Source organism: Cinclus cinclus, chromosome 27 (genome assembly GCF_963662255.1).
Source record: "Cinclus cinclus chromosome 27, bCinCin1.1, whole genome shotgun sequence".
NCBI lineage: Eukaryota > Metazoa > Chordata > Aves > Passeriformes > Cinclidae > Cinclus > Cinclus cinclus.
This window is the reverse complement of record NC_085072.1, coordinates 6,711,634-6,738,456: the sequence shown is the minus strand read 5'-3', so window position 1 is coordinate 6,738,456 and position 26,823 is coordinate 6,711,634. Positions and strand designations below refer to the sequence as shown.

At 46.0% G+C, this 26,823-nt stretch overlaps 1 protein-coding gene across 6 annotated transcripts in view; it reads left to right on the top strand.

Annotated features, from left to right (window-relative positions):
• The window catches only part of PPP1R12B (protein phosphatase 1 regulatory subunit 12B), a 148,640-nt gene that overhangs the window by 71,783 nt on the left and 50,034 nt on the right, over positions 1-26,823 (top strand). For 5 of the 6 annotated variants that reach the window (XM_062509641.1, XM_062509640.1, XM_062509642.1 and 2 more), the window contains exons 13-19: positions 5,125-5,310; positions 5,842-6,027; positions 19,023-19,113; positions 20,079-20,231; positions 20,942-21,125; positions 21,666-21,778; positions 22,819-22,863. In XM_062509641.1, the coding sequence (XP_062365625.1) occupies positions 5,125-5,310; positions 5,842-6,027; positions 19,023-19,113; positions 20,079-20,231; positions 20,942-21,125; positions 21,666-21,778; positions 22,819-22,863 (958 nt within the window). Of the gene's footprint in view, positions 1-5,124; positions 5,311-5,841; positions 6,028-19,022; positions 19,114-20,078; positions 20,232-20,941; positions 21,126-21,665; positions 21,779-22,818; positions 22,864-22,951; positions 23,083-26,823 lie in introns of those variants that run through there. The other variant, XM_062509644.1, reaches the window with a different exon arrangement.

The window sequence follows — 26,823 nt, the reverse complement described above, 5'->3', positions numbered from 1 at the left end:
TGTTTGATGCTGGTGTTATGGTTAGAATAAAACCAAAATTGATCATAAAAACAGATTAATGTAATAGGAGCCCAAAAGGATTGTTCAGATAGCTCTTGGTAAGTTATAGCTTATCTCTAATTTTGGTTTTTATTAGTCTGTGTCTATGGTATTATCAGAAAGTGGCAGTGTTCTTGTGCATGATGTACAGCATTTGCTAAGGAGTTAACCTGATGCTGCCACTGTTGTTGTGTAAGGCAGTAAGGAAACAGTTTGTTCACAGTGTGTGTGAAGTTGTAGAGGCTGATTATTGGTAGAAGCAGAAGCAGAAAGGCGATTCCAGGCAGAACTCATGTAACTGCAGTGTCCTGGATCCCCTTGGGAGGCAGAGCCTCAGTGTCCTTGAGGTACCACCTAAGGGCTATCTCTGAGCTGAAGCAATGCCCTGCTCTGGTGAGGCAGATGGTGCATTGGTGGGTTTTCATGTGAGCAGGAGGATCAGCAGTGCCAGCACCTCACCTTTATTTCAGCTGATACTGGAGACCATCAAAACAGCCTGTAATAAACAGGTCCCACTGCAAAGTCATTGTGCTTCTGCTTAAGGAAAACAGCAGCAGTAGTTTAAGGTTTTAGATTGAATTTCACCAGATTCTAGACTCTGAACCAAATAACTGTCCTGAAGATGGAACAATTGCTTGAGATTTTTGGGAAGAGGCAGTTTGTTCTAGTGTTTATGCTGTAGAGGTGAATGGCGCTCAAGGACGCATGTGGCCAGTTGCTGAGCATGTACAGATTCATTGCCACAAAAGGTGAAGCAGCCCCTTCGAGCAGAAGCCTTTTGTTCTGCTGATCCATTCTGGTGACTTCACAGCTATCCTGGGACATGATGACAGCCCAACCTCCTTCGCTTGTCTCTGTCCAAAGCTGGTCTGACCAGCTGCAGCTGATTACATTGGAAAACTTTTGCCCCTTAGAGCTGGCACACCTATGCTCCTCCATGAGCTGAGGGACAGCCCAGTCACCCTCAGGCAATCTTCTTACAAACATTGCTGGTTTATCCCAGCTAATCCTGCACCAGATTTAGTGTTGCATTCACACACTGTAATGTATTTCCTTGGTTAAACTATACAGAGAGGGGGGAAGGTTTAAGCTGCAGTGGGATGTCCCTAATACTGGCTTCTTGTCACAAAGGCTGAATCCTGGCCTTTCATAAGAGAGTGACTGGTTCACAAGCAGGTATAGAGAATAGCTTTGTCAGGTAGGAATGAATGTGCTTTTAAAGGAGGGATCAGTGGGTTTGCATTTCAGATACAAACAGTAAACCCATGATCAATTAGACCTTTATCCCATGTAGTTTTCTGTAGGAGAGCACAGAGAAATTGAATATGATTCAGTATGATTGTATTGAACTTCTGATTTCTCCTGCCTTGTGCATCCACCCCTTAGATGAGGAAAGGAACCTGGTTAGACATAAACATTTTCTCATTTCCAAGTGTTAGCAAAACTTTGAACACAACTCCAAAAGGTGAAAACTTCTTCTTAGAGAGGAAGAATTCAAGGGAATATGACATGTTTGGATGTCACTGAGAGCATGACTGTGTATATCTGCAGCTCCCCTTTGCCTCAGCATTTGACTAATCTCCATAAAGATCACAGACTGGTTTGGGTTGGAACGAACCTTAAGTCCCATCTCCTTCCACCCCCTGCTATGGGCAGGGACAACTTCCATAAACCTAGCCTTGGACACTGCCAGGGATGGGGCAGTCACAGTTTCTCTGGGCAGCCTGTGCCAGGGCCTCACCATCCTCACAGGGAACAATTCCTTCCCAATATCCCATCTAGCCCTAGTAATACTCTTTAAGTGCTTTGTATGATGCCCCAAACATAGAATTGAATGAACAACAGCAGCAGATCATCTTAAGATGGAGAAAAAGCTGCCTTTTTATTTTTTTTAATAAAAGGGAACAAAATAACTTGCAACGATGTTACAAATGTTCTTCAGCTTTAGTTGAAGCAGATACTGATGCTCACTCTGTCATGGTACTGACAGTTGTCCTTCTTTCTTTGTGTGTACTACTGGCCCAGAAATCTACAAAACCCTGCTCTAATATCCTGGTGTCCATTTTAGTGCATACTGGCCTTCAAAAATCCAGGTCACTTTGACTGTAAATGAAAGGACGTGAAGGAAAACTGGCATAGCAGATTGGATTAGTTCAGCATCCTGCCTTAGACATCAGCCCTAAGTGCTGCCTTGCAGGAAGAGCTGACACCAGAATGAAATTCTTCAGCAACACAGTTTCTCCTTCAATCCTTCTCCTGCACATTTAGGCAAATACCTCCTTGCTGGTTCTGGTCACATAAAAGCCATTGCAGTGAGCCAGGACAACAGTCCCTGCAGCCCAGACTCTGTTTCTGACAGCAGCTGGTTTTGAAGGAGAAATTGAAAAAGCCAGGATAACTTCAGAGCAGTCTTCTACCTCCCATGCTCTCCTTGCTTCCAGCAATCAGGAATTTAGGAGCCAGGGGTTATATTTAACCACTGTTTAATAACCGCCATTGTGGCCAGCTTCCATACCCGAGTCCTGATTTGATCTCTGCAATACCCCATGGCAGTGTGTTTAAAAAGATAGTTATGGGCTTTGTGCAAACCTTTTTTATTACAACATGTGGAAGCATTTTAGGAGTGTGAAGGTTCTTAAGTTAAAGTTTTTAATGCCTTTAAATTATTTCTTTAAAGTCAGAAGTATTTATTTTTATTGCTTTGAAATGTTGCTTTACATTTCATTGTGCATTTCCTGATGGTTCTGTTGTGGTGATAATGTTAGAGTATGAGGAGCAGTGTGTCAGTACCTTTTTTTTATTTCTAATGTTGAACTCTTCAGCAGAATTTCACAGTTCTCCCTTTCACAGACTCCTATGGATTCCCTGGCTAACCGTTACATTGCAGTTTTCTGGTCCTGTTCAGATCAAATGTGAACAATGGAGTAAATGCCTTGGAGTGCTCCTCACACTGTGCAGTGTCACCCATGCAGGGGGACAGGCTGGGAGTTCGATTCCCACAGAGATGGCAGTGCCTTGGCTCCCTTGGGAGCAGGAGTGTGTTTCTGGTGCCCCAGCACCACATTTCTCTGCCCATGTGTGTGTTGGAGCTGGCACAATACCATCCTGTGCCTTTTTCCTCCGTTCTTCCTCCTCCTTCCCTTCTTATGCCCCACATCACTGCTCTCCCAGGCAGCTCGTGCTGCTTCCATCTTTCTCACCCATTGTCTTTCCCTTCTGTAAGACAATCCTTGTTAGGATTTTTTTGATAACTCTCCTGCACCCTCCCTTCCTGACCAAGTTCCTTCTCTCTCTTGCAGCCACCCTTGTGCCCCAGGCTCTCTGCCTTGGGCTGTCTTAGGGTGGTGCCACATCAACTCTCTTCCTCCAGGGCTGCCACCACCTTTTCCCCTGCTGATCCTCCTTCCTTCTCCAGACACAGGCTCTGCTGTCATCTTTCCTCAGAACACTCATTTATGCGACTCCGCAGCTGCTTGCTCCACACACGCACCCCAGCCAGGCTCCTCTTTCCACTCCCACCCTCCTACCAGCCTATCTCTTTGGGCTTGGCTTTTCCCTCTGAAGCAGAGAGCCAAGAAGGGAGGAACTTGTATCCAGCAGGACCCTGCTCCTGCATGCTCCAGGCAGGCCAGCATTCCAGAGGAAGCTCTGTTTAGGGTCCAGTGGAGGTTGCTACCTGTGTGACCTGGATATGGCAGGCAGCCATCAACTGAGGAGCCCATATGGGAGGTTCCTCCCATTGGAGGCCTTTCAGGATGCCCCATGGAGGCCTTCCAGGATGCCCTTTGGCTCTCTAGGGACCAGCTGCTCATGCTGGGATGGCTGGGGGCCTTGACATGCAAAACTGGCTTGTAAGTTGGTTGCCTGGGTGAACAGGACTGGATCCTTTCTCTGGCCTCCTGTCCTTGGCTGTGGTCCTGCCCCTTCCCAGTACTACTTCAGCCTCATGCTGTTCTCTGGGTTCTTACTCTAGAGTTAACTTCCAGTTTCATTCTGCTGTCCATGGCTTTCTCTAAAACCTGCAGTTCTGTTCTGGCCTGCTTCTTTCCTGTAGGTCAGCTTTTATTCCTGTGCAGCCACTTTGGTCTATGTGGCCTGCTTTGGGAGCCATTAGGATGCAGAAACTGAGAGCCAGCCTTCCTAGCCTTTGATCCTTCAGACAGTCCAGTCTGACCAGTAGCAACCAGGCATGTCAGATGCTGGGAAAGGCATGGCAGTGCCCTAGGACCCACTGGATTGCTCTGTGCAGGCACCGAGTAGCTCGTGTGCAGGGCTTGGGCATGTGTAAGAAGGAGATTCTGCCAGATTTCATTAAGTCTGTTTTCAGAGATATGCAGCTTTTCCCACTAGAGTGAATCTTCTGTCCCATTAGGGTGGATTTTCTCTCCCTTAGATTTTCTTTGAAAAAGTGAGAGTCCATCCTTGTATAAGAGCCCTTCTTCTTTCCTCCTCTGTCCTCTCCAAAATACAAACACAAGCACAGCTTTTCAGTAAGATTGGTTTTCAGGGATTGCTTTAAACTGGAAAAATAATGTTTCCCTTGTTCATTCTTGAATATTTTTGAACAGCTGTGCTAGCTGTTTTCCAAAAATACAGTTTGTGCCAAACATGTCTTAAAGAGAATTGAAGCCTGGACTGATTGTCTTTGCCAAAACTTTAAGCCAGTGGAAGTAAGTTCTTAAAACGGGAAGTCCTGGACATCCTCAAGAGTGATGCAGCCAGACCAGCTTATGTCACTCTCCTGCTTTAAGCATCCTCATCCTTGCACCAGCCTTTCCCCAGGTCACAGGGTGCTCCATGTGCCCTGCTTTTACTGCAGCAGGGTTTTTTCCTTCCCTGATCCTCCCCAGCTCACCCCCATGCCATTATTCTCTCACTGGAACTGATCTGGGCTTAGCTAAGCAGGGCTCTGCTGGCACTGGCCTGTGTGGGCAGCCAGCGACAGCTCCGTTGCTCTCTGATCTCCTTGTACACATTTTGCTGCCATGTGGTACCTGCTCCCTTCCCAGCTGCCAGCCCGGCTGTAGGATATGCTGTTGAATATTTACTGTGCGTTGAAGGACATGATTTTGTGATGTTTTACAGTGCTTCATTTGGTAGAAGTAGTGACCTGAGCAGTCCCTACATTTCAGCCAGTCGCAGTCCATCTCTTGCTACCTCACCCACTGCCATTGGCTCATCTACCTCCCTGAGCACCCCGTGGCAACCTGTCTCTTGCTGTCCCACATCTCTCGGTGTGAACACTCCTGCTTCAGCCCGCCACAACACCAGGTAATGGCTCCCAGCGGAGAGAATGCTCCAAAAGTTGGAGTTTGGGTTGGAAGTTCTGGAGTGGATTAGGGACTGAAGGTGTGCTTCCGCGTGGGAAGTGCTGATAAGCAATTCCAGAATGATAATCAGTCCCAGGATGGTGGTGTTGGACAGTTCCAGTGGTGGGTGTGACTGGCAGGCAGGTGACAGCCCACAGTGTGTCCCTTGTGCCCTCTGTCCCTGTGATACAGCGTGTGCTCAGGCTGCCCTCAGGTGCCCAATGTACAAGCTCTTGGAGTTCTTTCCTTCTGCTAATTCACCAGGAACATTTTTCTGATCATTTTTTTGCTACTAACAGGGATGTGAAGGTTATTAATTCCTCCTGCTCGTTCTTCTCCAAGTTTCGTAAAATTAATTTTATTGTGGCTGTTCTCTACAAACACATGAGTGTAAAGTGAGGAGGATGAACTGTCCATGCTCCATTGAGGAGGTTGGGCTCAGTCAGCACTGGAGTTCACTTGCTTTGCTTTCCATATGTCTTCTCTATTTCAGAGCCCCTTTCAGGCAGCAAACTGATTCTGCTGTAGAGAAAAACACAGAGGGCAGCTGTGCCAGCACCCCTCTAGGTGTAATCACAAACCGTGCTGTGCTCGGCGCTGCCAACGGCACCGGGAATGCCGGGGCTGCCTCCGCCCCTGGGAAGGACCTCTCGGCTGAAGAGGCCAGGGAGCGCAGAAGGTCAGTGAGGAATGGGCTCTGGTGGACCCCTCCGTGGGCAGCTCTCACGTGGTGGTGATTGTGGGGGTGTAAGAACTGGTTTTCAGGTGCTCTGTGAAGTTCCCTTCTGCTGTCCCTACTCTGTGTGAAGGTTTTGAACTGAATCAACACTGGCTTGTAGTTTAAGTTTAGTTTCATAATTTTCTACCTGTCTCTTCAGCATCTCAGTCTTTTTCTTCAGTACTGATCTCAGCTCCTAATCTCAGCCCCACCTCAATGTGTTGGCAGGGATACAGCTGAGCAGCCACTCGCGGTGGGTTCTGTAAAATGAATCCCATCCTAAAAAGACCATTGTACTGAGATACATTCAGATAAAATCTGTCCTTCTGATTCAGCTCAGCTGTGTTTACTTAATGCCCTGATGGAGACATCTGTGCTGCACAGATTTCCTTTGCAAAAAGGGAGTGGGAGAAAACAAACATTCCTGGGGTGTGTAGGTGTGTGTGAGACAGTAGGAGATGGACTCCAGCATCAGGTATGGCTTTGACTGACAGGAAAGGCCAGAGGTGTGAGACTGCCATGTGCAGCTGAGGCCATTCCAGCAGTAGCTGCAGTGGGAATGACTCTGACTCCAGCTGATGGTATCTCTTTCTTATCACATGGTGTTATTTTAAGACTGGAGAAATACAAACCTGGGGAGACAGAGCTCCTTTCAAAGGAACTTTACCCTGTGCATTAATTACAGAATAGGAAATAATCCGTATATTCTTCCTGCAAACAGGTTAACTTTACCAAAATCTGTCTCTTCTAGTGGCATCAGTGAAAGCAAATAGTAATAAATAAAATACAGCAATGAACTGGGTGTTTCTAACCAGCAGTGAGTTAATGTAGAGTATCTAGTGCTTGGATCCTTCCAAACTGTCATAGTGATTTATTAAAGTACAACCCTTCCTGAGTGCAGATTATGCTCTGAAACATCTTAAATGGCATGAGGCTGAAGGATGTCAAAAGCAATAATGGGAATTATCAGCCTATAAGGCTAAAGGTGGTGGAGCTGAGCTGCTGCTTGGCTTCACCTGCAGCACATCCAAGCAAGGTGGGCTGTGCTGTTGGAAAATACTCAAACTTATAAGGCTGTTTGGGATTTTTTTTTCCAGAGCTAGCACATGGAGCACTTGGAAGGTATTAAAATATTCTGAAGGAGCCACATTCATCAGCTTTGTGTGCAGGGCCAGTTTGCATTAGCGACTTCAGGGTATCTTTGATGTGAAAACACTTGGGTTAGCCCTGGAAGTGCCTCTGTGTGCTCCTGTTGTGTTGCTGGAGGTCACTTGGCTTGCAGTCATTTGCAGTTGAATCCAGACGAGCTGCCAAAAGATACTGCCAGTGCCCAGTGAGGTTGTGCAAGAGGACAGAGTGAGTATTGTTCTCTCTGTTCTCACTTCAGACCTTTCACAATGGTCTCTCCATTTTCGCAAGCCCAGAATCAAGTTGCAGAAGCAAATTTTTCCCTGCAGAAGTGGGCTGCTCAAAGTACTCCCCAGACTTCTTGCACTGTCTGCAGATAAAGAACTGGACTGGGATAGTTACTTGTAGATGCCCAAAGAAGCATCCATTAATATTACTGCATTGGCATTTACTGCCAAATCCGTTTCTATAAGTAATACAGAAGATCTGTTTGTCTCCTGCATTATTAGAGAAATATCTCCTGTGAATTATGGTAATGTAAAGAGAAAACACCTGGAAATTCCTCCTACCTTTAATGGATGCTTTGATACTACTGAGAGGAAAAAAGGCCAGAAATTATGCATTGTGCTCATGGGGGGAGGAAACCTGACTGATGAATGCATCACAGTGGGATAAAGTGACTGGTAGCTACCTGCACACTGGAACTAGGAAACATGGACCCAGGGAGATAGGAGAAGTCACCTAAATGGGAAAAGCTTATTAGGGAAGGAGACCAATTCCAGTAAAATAAACAGGCAAAAGGCAAACAGTTGTCAGGGCAGTGCTGTATGGATTTCAGTTCCCAGTGGCAGCTGTTGCAGAAGTGTTTGGGCTGCTTCAGTGTTTCCAAAGCACCAGCTTGCTCTTAGCAACAAAAACATAAACAGGCTGATCATCTAATTTTAGATCACAGGGATATCTCTGAACTTGTGGCCTTAAAATTATCTCTGTGAAACCAAAAGGTTAAAACAGATGAAGCTGCGTAGGGCTGGGGATAAATGACTGGCAGAGTGCTCTGGAGTGCTGGTTTGTATCCTGTGGTGGCCAACAAGCCTTACCCTGCCCCACCACCGTGTTTGACCCATGGTGGTTCACCTGCTCCTTTTTTTCCAGATGAATTGGTCAGGAAATGCTCCAGTAAATACTGTAAAATACTGTAAATTACGAGAGGGAGTGTGCTCCAGCAGAGGGGCAGAGGAGCAGAGGTCTGTTCGGGGCATGCGGGGCCGCGTGGTGCCAGCCAGACCGTGCCCGGTCAGTGCCGGGGCTGGGGCCAGATGTGCCAGAGGTTCAGCCCAGCTGCTGCCACATGTGTTCCGTGTGCCCTGCTGCACATCCCCGCCTCCTGATGCTCCTCTGCAGCACTGTGGTGTGCTGCTGCTGTGAGCTGGAAATTTGCCATCTCCCACAGCCAGTACTTGTGCCAGAGAGTTTCTTCTGGGTTTTTTCTGGGAATTTTGGAGCTGCTGATGAACAGTGCAGTCTGTCCATTTGGATGATCTCCTGCCAAAAGCAAATTGTCTCCCATTGTTAGTGTGTTTGTCCACTGAACTCAAACAGCCCTGGCTCTGCTGAGGGTGGATTTCAGCTGTGTGGATGTTGTGCCTACAGTACATCACACAGACCCTGTTCTTCCCGGGGCAGAATTAACAGCTTCCTTATTCCTACTGGATGCGCATAGATGGTGGGGAATAGGGGGTCTTTTTGTCTGGAGCCCAATGCTGGATTATCCACCTTCATCCAAGGTGACAGCGACCTCTAGTGCCACCAAAAGCTTCTTCCCCAAGTTCTCTGCACCCTTGTCTGTGCAGGTTCAGTGCAGGCTTCTCCCGAGAGTCCTGTACTGCAGCCCCCACCAGAGTACTTCTGGTGTCACAAGTCTGGGCTGCTCAGAGCTCTGTCCTGTGGGCTTAGAAGAGGACTGCAGGAGATCCTGCCATACTGGAATATCACTTGAGCCATGCGATATCTGTGCAGGAAGGAAAGTCTGGGAAGTCTGGTTGATGCTTTTCATACGCTATGGAAGTTTTAGTTCCCAGAACAGCAGGAAAGGTGACTGTGCAGCCCACAGCTGGCATGTGGGGTAAGACACGCTTTGCCTGAGAACTTCTGAAAGGCAAGTCTGTGCTCTCAGTTATGTGGCCTGTTTAAAAGGGTACTTGAATTTGAAATCTCCCCTGTTTTGGCAGGAACTAGGATTTTTTTTTACCCTCCCTCCCCCCTCTGTGTTTAAACAACTGAATTCTGCCATTGTGTGTGTTCTTCTGTTCCTCAGGAAGGTTCCAGCAGGGTGGTTCTGGCACTTGCAATCAGACACGCTCTTAGAGACAGGAAACTCATTTTCTCCTCCTTCCTTTTTAATTTATTCTGACCAGTTTCTCACATAACTGCCTATTCCCTGGAGGTGTCCAAGGCTGAGTTGGATGGGGCTTAGAGCAACCTGGTCTAGTGGAAGGTGTCCTTGCCCATGGCAGGGGGTGGGACTAGATGAGCTTTAAGGTCCCTTCCAACCCAAACCATTCCATGATAAATCTGGAGTAGGAGTGAGGTGGACCTGTTTTCTGGGCAGCTTTGAGGCTGGTGGCTCTGCTCAGCCCATGCCTTCTTACCCTGTGAAGTCTCCCCTAGAAATGCTTTTCAGCTGAAGGAAATTCACTGACATGCCAGGCAACTGTGTTTGACAAACACTTCTGTTTCCTGTTTCACTCCCAAGAGGAATTTATTTTCATTCTAAGGATCCAGCTGCTAATTATAGTAGCACATATTATTAATGTGTTAATAACTGAATCCTCCTCCACTGGAGGAGGTTAGATGAACATCTAATGTATCGTTAGATGAACAATTTTTGTGAAGTCCTTTTACCTCATGGTTCTTGTCCTGTAAGCATTCTGAGTGTGTCTCCTCTAAGAAGAGCATGAATGTGTCACCTGATATGCCCCTTAACCCTTTGGATCTGACAAATGGAATAAAAGCCCCTGATCTCTGTGAAAGTTCAGCTATCAGATTTACATTCAGGAGGTATTTAACTATCACTTGGGAGGAACTGGCAGAAAAGGTTGTGAGCAGTAGCTCCCATTTTTTTAATAGCATTTGACTCTATAATCCTTATCACTGACCACTGTAAAGCTGTGTGGTCTTAATCTCCTGGGAAAGGTCCCTGGGGAAGCAGAGCGGTGGGATGCTCATGCAAGGAGCTGCTACAAGGCAAGGGAAGGATTCCTGTCCACACTACACAGTGGACATCAAGATGTTAAGGGGTTTCTCTCTGCTGTGAAGAACTGAACGATCATCTGGCACCTTCTGTGACAGCATTTCCCTGCCACTGCCTCTGCAGTTAATCGCTTTCAGATAAAGTTGTCCATTTTTTTCAAAGGCTGCTGGTGCAGATGATGTGGGAGGGCAGGAATTCTGCTGGCTGTGGGATTGTCCATGTTGGGAAGAGGCAAGATTGCTTGTGCTGGATCAGAAATCAGGCTGCATTTTTATTTGGAGTAAGGTCGAGGTGTGGGCTGGGGTCAGTGTGATTTCCTGTAGGGGCGGTGAGCAGGTGTGTGCTGCATGCTCAGCTGCCAGGGCTTTATCCACCCAGGGCTCAGGGCAAGGGAGGTGGGTATTTTGGCATTTGCTTTGGGCGGGAGAGCCCAGGCCATAGATTGCCCTGCTAACAAAAGCAGGAGTCCATGCAGGATCCTTCAAGAATGGTCAAAGAAAGGAAGCAGGAACCACCTGAGCTAAGCATTGTAAAAGAACTGCAGCTTGGCAGCGTGGAGCAAGCAGAAGGTAAAGCTGCTTTTCCCCAGCCCTGTCCATGCTGAGTGTGTGTGCAGTTCCTCTTGGCTTACTAATGGGAACCACTGCCCTGCTGCATGCACTTCACCCTTGCTCTAACAGCAGGAATGGCACCTTCTGGCTCCAGTGCCATCCCAGTGCCACTGCCTGGATGCTCAGGGGCTGGGCTTTACTAACTTTGACAAGTTCAGCTACTTCTCTGTGTCCAAAATAGCCATTAAAGCCAAGGATTTTCTTGACATTATTGTAGAGATCCTGTGTGTCACTACAGCTGAGAACTAATTCAGCTCTAAATCAGCTGCTCTTCTAAATTCTGTGCTCCACAGTATTGTCCTGGGGATGTGACAGGTGGAGGAGCCAAGGAACCCAGGTAACATTCCTGGCATTTCTATTTGAAAAGTTTTTGTGCAGACTTAATTAATCTTCTGTCCCTGAGAACAGTGGATACTAGAAATTTAACCAAAGTCACGGGCTAAGAAATTGCAATGGGAGCTCAGTAGGAAATGGAAATCTTTGGTACATTATTAATATTCAGTGATATTTTGTGTAATTCAGCTGAGGCTGATCTGTGGTCCTGTTCCTTGGAGCTGCTTGGGCATCTCGTGCTCCCACAAGGTGGCAGTGGAAGGCTGTTGGAATGCACTGGTAGGCAAACATCGTTCCTCAGGCTTATCTGGTCCAGCAGCTGAACCTTCTTTATCACCATCAAGTTTTGATTTTATTTTATTTTTTAGTTGCAAAAGACAATTTCCCTAATACTCAGAGTTTTGCCAATTTAATTTTTTTTTTTCCCCGAGGAATTTTCTGCCTTGGAAAATTTCCTGTTACAGACCGTAAATCAGCTTTTGGGAAAGCTATAACAGGTCTGCTTAAAGTTGTTGAAAAATGTCAAATTGTGTTGATTCAATTGAAAATGAGAGGGATGCTGGCAGAGGCAGGATATTGGTTTCATCTATCAGTGGCAGGAAGTGGAGTTCCATCCTGCTCCAGTTCCTGCAGCAAATTTTTAATGCAAGGTTGCAGCTCCTAAGAACTGCAGACAGTGCATGTTACTCCCTGTCATGGTGACAGTCCCCTCAGTGCTGTGTATTGACACCTGAAGTCCTGTGCTGAACACAAGCCATTCCAAAATATTCCATCCTGGTAAGCTTTGCACTTGTGGTCACAGCTGACACATTCAGTGTCTCAGAGACAGGTCATACTGTCAGTTCAGGTGTTGTTGGTTGCCTCTGCTCTGAGGCTGCAGCACTCTGCCTTTTTCTTACGGAAATAATTTCTGGATCGTTTATGTTTTTTGAACAAGTACGTATTCTCTTTTGGCAGAAGTTTAAAGGTCTTAGTTCACAGCAACAGTTACTGCAGCCAGTTTAGGGAATGAGATCACTGTGATGTTTGTTGCCTTTTCACTCTTCACCATAATGCTGAGTGACATTAATTAGTGTGAAGGGATTACATAGATCATTAAAAGCTTCTCACATATGTGCTGACTCCCCCAGCCCCAAACTTGGTGAGCTCTCAGGAGTACCAATGCTGTATTTTATTGCTCTGGCAGAGGGACTGCAGGGCTGTGTTCCCAGCTGGAGTTGCAACCTGAGCGCTCCTCACTTCATACTGGAGAAGTCCAGGCTGCCAGAGAGGTGCAAGGAGCTGCCGTGGGGACATGGTGGGGACACAGCACAGAAGGAGCAGCTCTGCTGTCTGAGGGGCACACACAGAACTGAACATGGAACCATGGAATGGTTTGGGTTGGGAGGCTGGTCAGGATCTTACAGCTCATCTCATCCCACTCCTGCTATGGGCAGGGACACCTTCCCCTAGACCAGGTGGCTCCAAGCCCCAACCAACCTGGCCTTGAACACTTCCAGGGAATGGGCATGAGACAGGACCAAAATTGTCCAGAACTCCCTGGTGGGAAGTGTTCTTGTAGCCTCAGCTGCCATATGTGTAACCTCACCCCATTGTAAATGTCCCATGGAAAGAGGAGTTCTGCAGGGATAAAGGGAGCTGGTTGTTTTGATTAACAAGTGACAAAGATCACAAGTCTCATAATCTCTTGGATCAGCACCTGAACGTGTTGAGCAAAGCAGAGCTGTGAGAAATAAAGAAGTTTATCTGCTGCTAGTGAACCTGCTAATCAACCTGTAACAAAAGGGCTGAAATTCACCCACTGAAACTTGCACAAGCTGAGACTTCATTGTCCAGATTGAAACATGACAGCTCCCAGCAGCACAAGCCTGACAATGGGGAATTAATTCTCAGCCAAGCTTTTCCGAGCCAGCTGTGAAAGGCTTTAGGACTATGATCTTGTTATCCTTCTGTCCTCAGTTTATTAAAGAACTGGGCATTGTCAGGCTGTCTCCCCCCTCACTCCCAGCTCCAACCCTCAGTCTGATGTGTTATCCTTCTCTCCTGCCTGGAAGGGTGTCTCAGAGCACATCCAGCTTCTGGCAGTTTTTCTAATGACCATTTCCAGTTGTGGTGGGCTGATGGGCAGAACATAGCACAGGGATGAATTCAGGGTAGAACCAAAACCTGTTGCTTGGATAAAAGAGCAGGAAAGTTTCTTTTTCCAACTGTTTCCATGTAGTTGCCAATGATTGACTCGCTGCTGGGGTCATAGTTCATTTACTAAGTTAAGGAATTGTATTTTGGGAACTGCTGTCAGCATTGTTGCCTGCAAAACTTGCACTTGCTTCTTGTCCCTCCTCCAGATTACAGATAGTTATTTGCTAATGGCAGCTCTCCAGTTTGTAGGAATGCATTGCTGGGATGCTGTACTTTTCCAGTTGTTTCCAGGGGGACAGTATCTGTACTCGAGGCTTTTGCTGATTTTTTTTTTTCATATCTTCCTCTTTTTTCACAGTGCGTGTGAGTTCTTAGTGTATATACATGTATATATGAACATAGATACATGTGTGTATGTGCCTGAGAAATAGATACATGTCTAACAAAGACTTTAAATCACGTCAGTGTTTGGAATAGGGATACTGTACTCTTCTTAAGAAGAGAAATTTCAAACATTTTATGTCTGAGTAGCCACATGGCTTTCCATGTGGTGAGGACATCTCCTTGTGCACAGGGAGCCAGACTTCTTCCTGGCTCCCCTTACCTGTGTTACCTGGATTTGGAAGATCCAAAAGTCTGTCCTGGCTTCCAAGAAAACTGTCACTGTTGATTCTAGTCTACTGAGTGTAGTTCAGAGTCACTTCTAAACTAGAAAGAGGTGAGAGGGTTTGGAGAGGGCCTAGGAAGAGCGTTCCTTCAGAAGAGCCCCATCAAGCCCAGCTCCAGTTCACAACCAGCAGTCTTGTTCCCAGAGACTGGGGAAAAACTGTAATGATAAACCAGTTGCTGTGTACAGTTTATGTTCTTACTGTGCTGGCTGTGGGACCTGGATTTATTGAAGACGGACCTAACAGGGATGGAGGGAACCTGTCATGGCCCAATGCAGCTCGTGGGGGTGTATCTCAGTTTTCAGTCCTGACAGCAGAATGAAATTCCTTGAACCCAGTCTGAAAAGAGAGCAGATGTAGAACTTGGTGGATGTTTAGCTTCTAAATTTGTTGCCAGGTGTTCATAGAATGCCAGAAAGCTTTGGGTTGGAAGGGAACTCACAGCTCATTTAATTCCCCCCTGTGTCATGGGTAGGGACACCTTCCACTATCCCAGGTTGCTCCAAGCTCCATCCAACCTGGCCTTGAACATTTCCAGGGATGGGGCAGCCACATCTGCTCTACCAAATGCAGGTGTTGTAAAACTCCCAAGTTTTGCACATTCTTGTTGTTCCCTCTAGGACTTGGTGACATTCTGCCAAAGTACTCCATGGTGATAAATGGTGTTTGCCAGAAACACTTAAAGTTCTGAGTGCCTGAGGGAGTTCAGGATGGCAGGAAAGAGACCAGTGTCATCAAAGGATTATCAGAAGACGATGTTTCTTGGATAAATTAATCTTTTGTTCTTGTTACCTATGCACCAGCCAACAGGGCATTGTAACTCTCTTTTCTGCATTGTTCACCCTTGACTTGGGAAGTGTTTCTCCTCACAAAATTTTCTTTTCCTCTGGCCAGCATTCTCTAGCATACATATTTTCTCCTGTATTTCCTGATTTGCCAGCCTGTATATCCAGCCTTCCTATTTCCTGGTTTGAATCTCCTTTTCTATTAGTATTGTATTGTAGCTCCTTTTGCCTTGATGTGGTCATGAGTAGTTGAGATCCATTTGAGTTTTACACTATTGTTGATGAAGGAGTGGACGGACAAAAATAGGTGTTTTCTTGAAAATAGGCATAATTAAGTGGTAGCCAGGTTCATCAGTGGGTTACCAGTTTTTTTCCTAGCTAATACACAAGCCAGAAGGCTGTAGCTCTCTCAGGGCAGCAGGACAGACTTATCTCTGTCCATGGGAGCTATAAACCTCTGCAGTGGTTTTGCTGACTCTCACTCACACACACATCTTGAACAATTTCTATTCTTCTCCTTGAACTTACAGCCAAAACCCTGGTAAAAATCTCTTCTGCTTTGTACATGCCTTGAACTTGGTGTGATGCCTACTCTTATTGCAAGTATTTCTCAGAGAAAGTGTATTGCCATGAAACACAACCTATAGGACCTTTCCTTTGAAGATCTGCGTGGATCCTGAGATATTTACTTGAATTAATAGGACGACACAGGCACTGCACTTCAGCAAGCACCATGTTCTTTTAAAACATAATTAAAACCTCTGTGGATTGTTCAGAGGGCACCTCACACCCCATTTGGTGCTTGTGCCCTGCAGCCTGCTGTGCTCTGCAGTGTTTTTGCTTTGGAGAGCAGTGTGTTGCTTTATCTGTGCCATCCAGCCCAGCCAAGCCCTGAGCTGCCTCCAACTCACTGTCTCCTTCCTGTGCATTTGTTCTCTCTTCCAGCCCACTTAGGATACTCAGGTCTCTCAAAATTCAGTTTGTAAGCAAAGCAACGCATTGTAAAATCTGTCTTTTCCCTCCCTCCCCCCAAATTAAAAAGCAAAACACACAGGGTCCCAAGCAGGGCACACCTATGTGCAGTTATAGGTACTGACAGCACAGCCCCTCCTTTGGCACCCAGAATGGCTGGGGCTGCTCCCCGGCAGAAACCAGCTCTGTCACTGTGCAGTGGCTCTGCTGACTTGCCTCAGAAAATTTGCTTATCTCATGCTGTAAATGGCTTTGGGTGAACTCCAGGAAGTGATGAATTGTGTAAATGGAAAGAACCCGAAAGTTGGCAATCAATGGTGGCTGCAGCCCAGGCTGAGCCATGCTGACCTGCACAATACAGTCAGCTGAAGACCAAGTCCCTCTTACAGGTTGGACCCCAGAATTGTTAATGGTAGATACTGTAACATATCTATATTTTTATATAAATTCTGGGGGAGCAGAGGGGAAAAAACCTGGGATAATGATGGGGTAAGAGACCCAAAATGGTTTTTCTCTTGCCATACCCACAGCAAATCTGTGGCTGAACTGCACCAAGGGAATCCTGCAGTCTCCTGCAAGTGCCTGGGCTACCCCTGCTGCAGAGCCCCTGCCCATACCTGGGGCTGACCTGGTCCCCACGGATTTGCCAAACCTTTTCTGGAACTCATTTGAAAACCTGTTTTGTCCTCTCTATCCCTGTAGCTCCTACATACCTGTGTCCTTATTGCAGAGTAAATTGCACTGATTTAAATTCCACTGACTCAAAGCCGTTGCAGTAAACTGCCTTCCGTACTGAGCTAAAAATTTGCTTGGTTTATGTATTTCAGGAATTTTTTTTTTTACTACTTCTCTGAACTTCATTTGCAGAATATTTTACAAATGTCTTCTTCCTGTAGGTGGCTTATTGCTTCTGGCTGCTGGGCAAACAGCAGTGATTCTGCTTGTGTCAAAAGCTGCAGAAAATGCTTATTGTTTCCTTAATGTGCTATTACCTGGACAGTGCACACACTGCAGCAGGGAGAGCAGGAGAGCTCCTGCTCTGCAAAATTAGGAGTTGCACAGCTTTCACTCATCAAACAGCAGCTTTTTTTTTGTTCATGAAACAGCAGATTCTTGGGAGACAATCATCCATCTGAAGTGTAGGCGCTTCCTGTGTTGGCATATCCATCACAGCTCATGTATCTGTATGGATAATCAATAGGAAGAAATGAGCTCCTCTGCAGTGCATCCACATGGGATGTGCTGGGGACTCCTCGTGAAGGTGATAAATCACACCCTGGGAGTGCAGTTCTGCAAGCCCTCAGCTGGGGATATCTCCATTGCAGGCAGATCCCAGGGCACAGTTCAAGGAAGCATGTAATCTCCTGAGTGGGAAAGGATCTCAGGGATCATTGAGTTCAACCCCTGGCCCTTCACAGACAACCCAACAATCCCATCCTGTGCATCCCTGAGAGCAGTGTCCAAACTCTCCTGGAGCTCTGGCAGCCTCAGGGCTGTGCCCATTCCCTGGGGAGCCTGGGCAGTGCCCAGCACCCTCTGGGGGAAAAACCTTTTTCACAATATCCAACCTAACCCTGCCCTGGCACAGCTTCATCTCCTGTGACCTGACCAGGTCCTGTGCCTGGTCACAGAGAGCAGACATCAGTGCCTGGCCCTCCTGGCCCTCCAGTGCAGCATCCCTGACACAGACTCCGTCCTTTGTACTGTCCTTGGCCTGTGGAGATCAGGGATGTTCAAGGCATTATATATCAGGTCAAATCCTTGCAGCAGTTTCAGGTGAGAAGACTCTTACATGACCCCACAGTTCCTGAGGATCTGGGAGGTGACTGTACCCCCCATAAGGGGGATTCCTCCCTGGAGGCCAGGCTGCATTTGCTGCACAGCTGAACTAGCACTGAAGGCAGGTCCTGAGGGTAGATTGAACCCACAATGGCAGATTATTTTAGAATGATCCAAAATTCCAGATTATCTGTGGTTTTATCACAGTGCAGCAGTTTAGTGAACTTTCTAATAAATGTCTTAACATACTGGATCAGATACAAATCTTCTCCAGCCCATTACCTTTCCCATGAAGCTGGTGGACTGAAACCAGGAAAGAGTCTGAGGATAAAGTAAGTGTATTCACCTTCATCCCTCACTTACCCCACTGCCCTTTGAACACATCCAGACCTCTGGTATAGTGGTAACCTGGCAGTGATAGACCTGCAAAGAACATTCCAGCACCCTCATCCCTGTACAGTGGGACAGTATGAATAATCTTTCTGTATTAACTAGGCTGAAGAGTCAAGTTTAATTAACTGTTCATAAGACTGAAGCCTCTCCTCCAGCATGGAAATAATTTACTGCTGTGTACTCCTTGACTCAAAGCACTGCCCAATTCCTCATCAGTTCCTCACAGTGACTGCCAGGCCAGAGGGTGTAGTTTATGTATTTTCCTGTGAATAAATCTTTTGAATTCTTCTGGCTTTGATGAAATCTAGTTGTGCCCAGGTCTGTGTTTAACTGTGATGTTTTCAGTGTTAAGGAACTTGGTTTACACAGAGCGTGAAGGTCATTTAATTCCATGGCTCTTTCTAAGGTGTGTGTCTCTGTGATGCCTGCAGTTCAGCGGCTCCTGGCGTGATGGGTTTCATATTCATGAAGGCAGCAGATTGCAGGAATATGATCGTGACTGTAATGACAGGAAGGAGGGTTTGAGGAATGCACCAGCACAGGATTTCTGTTTTGAGATTTTTGTCTGAGAGAGAGGGCATTTATGAGGAGTGGGGTTCTTTTTCTAATGATGCAATGATTTGGAATGGAGCAAATAATGTAGAGAATAGGTGTATACCTTTTTAACAGAATGTGTCCAACACTAAAGGGTTTGTTGAGAGGCTCTGGGGAGGAGGTGCTGTGAACATGTGTGTATAGTGTGCTCATGGGGAAATTGTCCCGAGGAAACAGCAATAGCAGATGGAGCCAAAATTAATTTTTGTATGTGAGAAAGAGAATAATAGCTGAGGAGTTTATAGAGACAGGAAGACAGATCATCTGCTTTTACTTTAACCCCTTCTGCACCTTTTTTTGCCAGGTCATATCTGACTCCGGTGCGGGATGAGGAAGCAGAATCACTGAGGAAGGCACGATCCAGACAGGCCCGCCAGACTCGCAGGTCTACCCAGGTAAAGAATGGAAATGCTCACATTCATGTGTAGGATGAAGAGAGCTGATGGTTGCCCAGAAAAGCTGTGACTGCCCCATCCATGGAAATGTCCAAGGCCAGGCTGGACAGGGCTTGGAGCAGCCTGGGATGGTGGGGGGCATACCTGCCCTTGGCAGCAGGTGGAATGAGATGAGCTTTAAGGTCCTTTCCAATCCAAACTATTCCATGATTCTGTAAAGAGGCAGGATTTTCTTCTGCTCTTACATTATGTCTTAGGACAAGGGACTTGTCTGCACTCACACTGTTTTGGAGAGGTTCTGGCAAAAGTTCCTTCAAGCAGTTATTACAAAACCCTCCCACAGAAATACATTATTAGATTTCCAAGCTTTGCTTTCTGCAATGTACCTTCCTCTTGGTCTGTAGTGTGATCACATATATTTAGGTAGCTTTGAGTCAGTGATTATTCCAGTAGGCTGAGAAATACAGTAAAGGCAACAGAATTCTTCCCTTTCTCTTACAATAGTGATGAAACACGAGCCTGACCAGATGTGAGTTTGTGGCATTTTAAACTGACCTAGAAGACTGAAAATGTAATTTCAGGCTGGAGATGTCTCCAAGGAGACTTCAGAGCCCCTTGCAGAGCCTAAAGAGGCTCTAAGAGAGCTGGAGAGAGACTTTGAGCAAAGGCCTAGAGGGACAGGATAAGGGGGAATGGCTTCTCACTGCCAGAGGACAGGGTTAGATGGGACAGTGGGAAGTGGCTGTGAGAGTGGTGAGGCCCTGGCAGAGGCTGCCCAGAGAAGCTGTGGCTGCCCAATCCCTGGAAATGTCCAAGGCCAAATTGAACGGGGCTTGAAGCAACCTGGGCTCTCTCTGCCCACGGTTGCGGGTGGGATGAGATGTGCTTTAAGGTCCCTTCCAAGCCTGTGCAGTGTGGGGTTCGGTGTTTCTGTGCATAACTGGAAGGGTTCCGTTTCCCTGCAGGGTGTGACCCTGACGGACCTGCAGGAGGCCGAGCGCACGTTCAGCCGGTCGCGGGCAGAGCGCCAGGCACAGGAGCAGGAGCAGCAGAGTGACAGAGCCCAGGACAGCGAGAGGCCCGAGAGCCGCGCGCGCTGGGGCAGGGCTGACGACGAGGTGATCCTTCTGCCTCAGTACCCCTGCCTGAGAGCTAACAAAACCATTCAGGAGAGCTGACATCAGGAGAAATTCTTTGGGGGTTATCTTTTTATTCTGAGGGGGACAGACGAGCTGGAAAGAGGCACTGCTGACTGAGGGGCACTTCAGAGTGAGGGAGGTGGATGTGGGAGGTGCTGGAGCTTAGCTGTGCTGTTGCTCTCTTCTGGGAATTTCACCTTTCTGTCTCTTGCCAGAAAATAAAACGGTGTAAATCCCAGAAAGTGTAATGAGAGGGCTAATGATAGAAATGTGGCCTGGATTCATCCTGCTGTGCAGTCTAGGCAGAGACTTTGTGCTCACATTTTTCCACAGATGTTCCATGTGTAATGGAAAGCTGGAAAGACCAGCTTTCTGCCCCTGCCCCCACCTGTTTTTTTCACTCTAAATCATATATTTTTTTATTAAATAACTTGTGTCTCCTGCCATGAGCTGTAGGGACAAAGGGATTGATCCCAGATCTCCCAGCTGTGGAGGGTGCTTTTACACTGCAGCTGTGCAATGACTTTAACATCCATCCTTATCTGATAGAATGGACCTGATCTGGCAAGTGCAGGTGATCACTTCCAGCAGCAGCAAAGAAAACATTGCACTCTGAAAAATTACTGCATTCCCTGAAATCCCAAATCTGCTGCTTGTACTATTTTTCTGTCATGGCTCTTTGTTCCTAGACCGTCTATCGGCGATTGAGGGGCCCAGCCCAGCCCGACAAACCCACGACACCTGTGTCTCCTTCCACAGCAGCACCTCTGCTCTATACAAGTTCATACCTGACTCGAACAAATAAATATCTAGGGCTGGACTCTGTGAATCCAGCAGATTTCAGAGCAGCAGCCACAGAGATGGAGAAAAATGGTACGTACCAGGAGAGTGAAGAACAGACAAAAGCTCAAGGGTTTTCTTGTGGTTTAGAACTTCCAGTGTGTACAGACGGAGAGAACAAGTTTACTTGTTACTCTGAGGGAAGGTGCCACATCACAGAACAAATGTTATTTATTTAAATGAAGTAAAACAAATTCCTGTTGCTTGTAACAGAGGGATAAAAGGCTCTTTTCCATTCTGGATAAATAAATGAGACAGTGATCAGGAGCCTTTAGCTATTAGAGTTGGGGAAAGAGGTTCCCCTAGTACAGTTTGTCCTTAGAACAGGAGTAAGGCAGGATGACTTGGGGAGGGCTGGCAGCTGGGGTAACCCCCGTGGCTGTGATTAGGGAAGGAGTGTGAGTATTCAGCTGTAGTAGGACACTGAGATTCCATTTCATTTGCTTTAATAACTCCTTTGTAATATAACACAAGGCAAGATGACCTTGATCAGCTTGAAAAGAACCCCAGAAACTTAGGAAAAGCCTAGATGTAAATCACTGAAACCAAAGCAGTCTTTCTTTACTTGGCCAGAGTGTGAAGATCAGGATTCAGACGACAGATCCCTGAACAAACAGTCGATCCGAGAACGGCGACGGCCAAAAGAGAGACGGAGAGGCACTGGCATCATCTTCTCAACACAAGATGTAAGTTTGAGTTCCTTAGAAAGGGAAACTCCAGGGTGAGTTTTCTTCCAATGCCAAGCTTCATGGTTTTCTTCCCAGTCCATTGATTTCCCATTAGTTCTTCCAGTCCATTGATTTCCCATTAGTTCTTCCCTCTCCAGCTCTCTTTTAGACTTGCATATCCAAAGGTCTCACAGCATAAATGCAGTGCAGAAGAGCTGTCTTTGTCATGGTCATTTCTCTTAGTCCTGCTTTCAGAAGATTTCTTCAGTCTGAGGGAAGAAGTCTAACCCTCCAAACTTTGATTAGAGCCTCAGCTAGGAAAATAGGTGGCCTTTTTCATGGGCAGTGTAAGAATTACGGTTAACCAATTGAGTCCTAAGTCAGCTGGGATGCCATGATAGTTTTCATTTGCTCCATGAAGTCCTGGAGTAATTACAAAGGGCAGTAGCTTAGAGAGGCTACATAAGTGCAAGATACCTGGGATGATGAGTCTCCCACCTGGAGTGTAACTGAACTGGAGATACTTTTGGAAGTCAGCATAATGTCAGTATTTCAGATGTGCAGTTTTTCCAAGTTTTTTTTCCCTCAGTGTATTAGGGACTTCCTCCCAACTCCTCAGAAGCGTTGGAATGGCAAGAGCCATCTCAAGAGAGTCATTCTGTCCTCAATATCAAGATCTACTAAATGGCCATTAGGACACAAAACCTGATCTGATAATTATCCAAAAGCATCTGGACAGGCATTTCTTTTGCCAGGAGTTTTCTTAATGTTAGCATAAAGTATTTTTTCACTGAAAGGGTGGTTAGAGACTGGCACAGGCTGCCCAGAGCAGTGGTGGAGTCACCATTCCTGGTAGGGTTCAAAACACACATAGACATGGCACTTTGTGCTCTGGTGGAGTTGATGTGGTGTGTTTGGTCAAAGGTTAGACTTGTTGGTCTTGGAGGTCTCTTCCAACCTTAATGATTCTGTGATTCTATAAACAATACATTTTCATCTTGGGATAATGTTTTGTTGTATCCAGAGCTGCCTAATGACATTGTTTGCTTTCCTCCTAGGATGATGATGAAGTTGATGGAAACGAGGAAATGAAGGAAACTCGGGTAAGTGAGACCATATATCTGAATCACTGATGTGTCACCCTTGTGTATTGATGGCAGAGTGTTCTCTGGCTTTTACTCTTGTCTGTAGGAGAGGTTCAGGCTCTGCTCAGGACTGTGAACAGGCAGGTGGTTCCAAGCAGCAAATTCTTACTGATTTCTCTTCTGCAAGATAAGGCATATCTGCAGAGTGGCCTGAGTTCAATATTTTGGAGAGCTGCACAGGAGTTATGGAGCCTGGAGGGAATGTACTGCCAGGGCAGCAGGATCTCAGGTGTCCTGGGGAAGATGTGACCTTTGATTTTGGAATTTCTGTTATTTTGGACAGGATGTTTTGTGTTTCTGAAATCTGCTCTCCTGTCTCCTCACGGATTTGTTTTCTTGTGGGAAATTGTCTTTGCAAGCAGCATGTAAGAGGTTGTTCAATATTCCCCTGTTCTTGCAATAGTCTCGTCCTTTGAGGCCCTCTCTTTCATTTTATAATAATTACTGAGTCTTTCCGAATTGCCTCGGTTTCCTTTTGTTTTTGTTTGTCTTTGTCTGAAACACATTTGAGCCTGACAATGACTGACTCTGACAATGTCAAAGCTAAATACATTTTGAAGCTATTAAAATGCAATGTGGAGGACCTGGGAGAAATAGCAAATGCAAGGTTGCATAGGAGTCAGCCTGTTTGTGGGATGTTTCATTTTTGCTGGAGAACATTGACTTGGGGTAGACTTTTCCTATACTTTGCAATGCAGTAGAGTGATTGAAGCATCATTTAGTTGGAATTAACTGGTTCTTTGCTGAAAATTGGCCATAACACTCTTCAGACCCTGTTTTTGTTTTCCTTCTTGCAATATTCAGTCAGAATGCAGCAAAGTCACAGCGAGCCTTGATGGGACCAGAGACTCACGTGCTGCTGGGATGGCTTCTAGCATGTGCTTATCTTTCCATGCCAGCCGTTGCTTTCCCAGTGCTTACTTTGCACTTTATTCCACTTGAAATGTGAGATATTCCTGCTCACAGAAGCATCACCTGCTTCAAGGAGGCCAGCTCTTCCCACAGGAGTTTCTGCTCATCACATTGCAAATCTTCCTGAAATCTTCACTGAACCCTGCAGGAAAGATTTGGCCATTTATCGTCATTAAAATTGTTTTGACATTGCTGCTGCCTCACAGTAAGACTGAAGGAGGGGAGTTTTGTAATCTGTAAAAGGTAATAATCATAATAGGGACATCTTGTTTCCAGCAGGCATGTTTGGGACTTGCTGGGAATCTCTTATTCTTCTGGGAAGTTGTCCCAGATTACCTAAATTAAGACAAAAGAGTAGCTGAGGCTGCAGGTTTGGAGGCTTCCTGGAGTCTAGTCCTAAAATTGCTCAAGATTTTATTGAGCACAGTCCTCACTGCTCATGTAAATGCATAAGCTGCACTTTGGGAGAACCCAGCTGCCCAAAAATTCAAGGTCACCCAGTCTCTTAAAGTTAATAATGCTGTTTTTTCCCAAATTAACAGCAAGGATTCCTTTTGTCTAGCACTTCACTTCAAGTGATTTTCTTGTGGGATCCGTCTAAATGCAGAGCAGCTTCCCTTCAGTTCCATCAGCCCCTTTGTGCAGGTGCTTCAGAGCACCAGCACTATGGTTTCTTAAGCATCCAACATACCTTAGACCTGGGTTAGACTCTCCTCCCACTCTGCTGGAGCTGCTTTTCCCATTTTTCCAGTCCTCTTGTTTTTATCCAGTTCCATGTTTATATTCTTGAATGCATGCCTCCAGCATCATATCACTTGGTCAGTCTTCCCTGATTTATTTGAGATCCAAATCAGAGATTTCTGTCCTAACAGGCCACCACTTTGGCAGGAATCATGGGATAGCTCTCTGATTTCAGTTCTAGTGCCAGTAAGAAAGTACAGTTAATAATCATTAATTCTTCAGTAATTATAGTTTTAGAATGGCAGGTGCTGAATGTCACCAGGTTGTGAACTTGAACAGTCTGGAGTGTCCTGTTTTAGTAGCAGAACCCCAGAGAATCTGATTTTATGGGAACAATTACATTTATCCTCCAGTGTTTATATCTTGGCTGATATCAGGATGATTTTCATGGAAGCCAAAAAAAGGCCTTACTTGAAATCGCTCCTCCAAGCTCTGCAGTGCTGGAGGCTAGCACAGGAAAGGTAAAGGCAGTTCTGTGGAAAAAGAAAAAAAAAAAAAAAAGGAGCAAATACATGCTGTTCTAATTCTCAGAAGTGGATGAACTGTTTTGGCTGAGCTCATGAGCACCAGAGTGGGAAACCAGCCCAGATGCTTTGGCTGTGGTTTAGGCAACTAAGAGGTCTCATAGTGGGATGTGTCGGGATCCTCCATGTGTTCTGCTCTCACCCGCCTCCCTCCTTAGGATGCAGACTGCCTGGATGCACTGTGGAAAGCTGGAAAAGCAGACAAAGTTTTACTGTGGAATAAATGTTCAAGGGTACAAGGAATTCAGCTGGAAAAAAACCTCTGGGGAAGTGGCTTTAGGAGAGGTTTTCCCATGATTCCAGTGGGAAGGACCTGCAAAGGAAGGAGTTTTTGTGTGGTCCGGGGAGATGTGAGCTCAAAACAGAGGTAGGGGAAAAGCTTGGCCACAGTCTTGTCTCTGTTTCTCAGAAAATAAAAATTGGGGGAGTCTGAAAGCTTGTGTTAGACCCAGATTGAGCTGGGGGGAGGCTGGAGCTGGGAAACCTTCCCTGTTCCCTCAAGCCACTGACTGCAGAATAGCAGTGGGAATTCCAGTCTTGGTGAGGCCAGTGAGGACAAGTGCAACAGAGTCAGTGTGGATAGGGATCAATGGCCTGTCTGGGATGCAGCAGCTGGAGGTTGATGATGAAGACTAAAGAGAGTGTTCCAGTGTTCCATTTCAGAGCAGGTATTCTTTATCCCTGACTCTGCTGGCTTTGACTTGGCCGTGACTTAAAATAATAGAATCTATTACAGAGTGATTTGGGTTGGAAGGGACCTTAAAGCCCATCTAGTCCCACTTCTGGTCATGGGCAGGGACCACCCCCATTATCCCAGGTTGCTCCAAGCCAAATTCAACTTTGCTTTGGACACTTCGAGGGATGGGGCAGCCAAAGCTTCTCTGGGCAACTTCTGCCATTGCTATTGCACAGCAGGAACAATTAGGAACAAATTTGGAAGAAAAGTATCTTTTTAATGACAGAGCATAGAGAATAAGTAGAAAATGTTTATAATCATTTAAATGATTGTTTCTCTTTTCTCTTCTCTGCTGGAGCATTACAGATGTGCCTCACCTACAGGAGGGTTTGTCAAAGGAAAACTTTAAATTCAGAGGAAGACACTGAGTGTTGCGTTTGTAAAATTACTATTTCTGGGCAGTAAAAGTATCAAAGAAAATGTCTGTTGTCATGAACTGCCTTCAGGACAGTCTGTATAGCCCAGTATAAACCCCAGACACACTAATGGAATTAAGTTTTATGGAGGAGTAGCACTGAAACGTTTGATTGTGAATTACAGTTGCAGTAAGTGGATTAAATAGGCTCCATTCCTGTCTCCCTGTGCTTTGATTTATGGAATGAACCAGGCTCACTCTTGTTTGTAAATAAGTGTTCTGCCTACTTGTACGGTTACCATGAAATCACCAGATGCAACTGAATACCAATATAAATGAAATCTCTGTTTTAGAAGGGCTGAATTTCTAAGCTTAATTCCACGAGTTCCAATGAACTGGACAATTCCTTATGCAAACTCAATGTCTTAATGTTATTGCTGATTCAGAGCTATGACCCAGGAGTCCTGATTTTGGAGTGTCCTATTTTTCACCTATATTTTTGCTTTTAATGCCAGTTTATCCTTCCACAGAGGTTTCAGTTCAGCTTTTGTCATGGTATTGTTTGCCTTTTTGTGAAAGATGGATGTGATAAATAGCTAGAAGATCAGGATTAGCTTTCGTTAAGTGTTTAGTGAATACCCTGTTGTAGC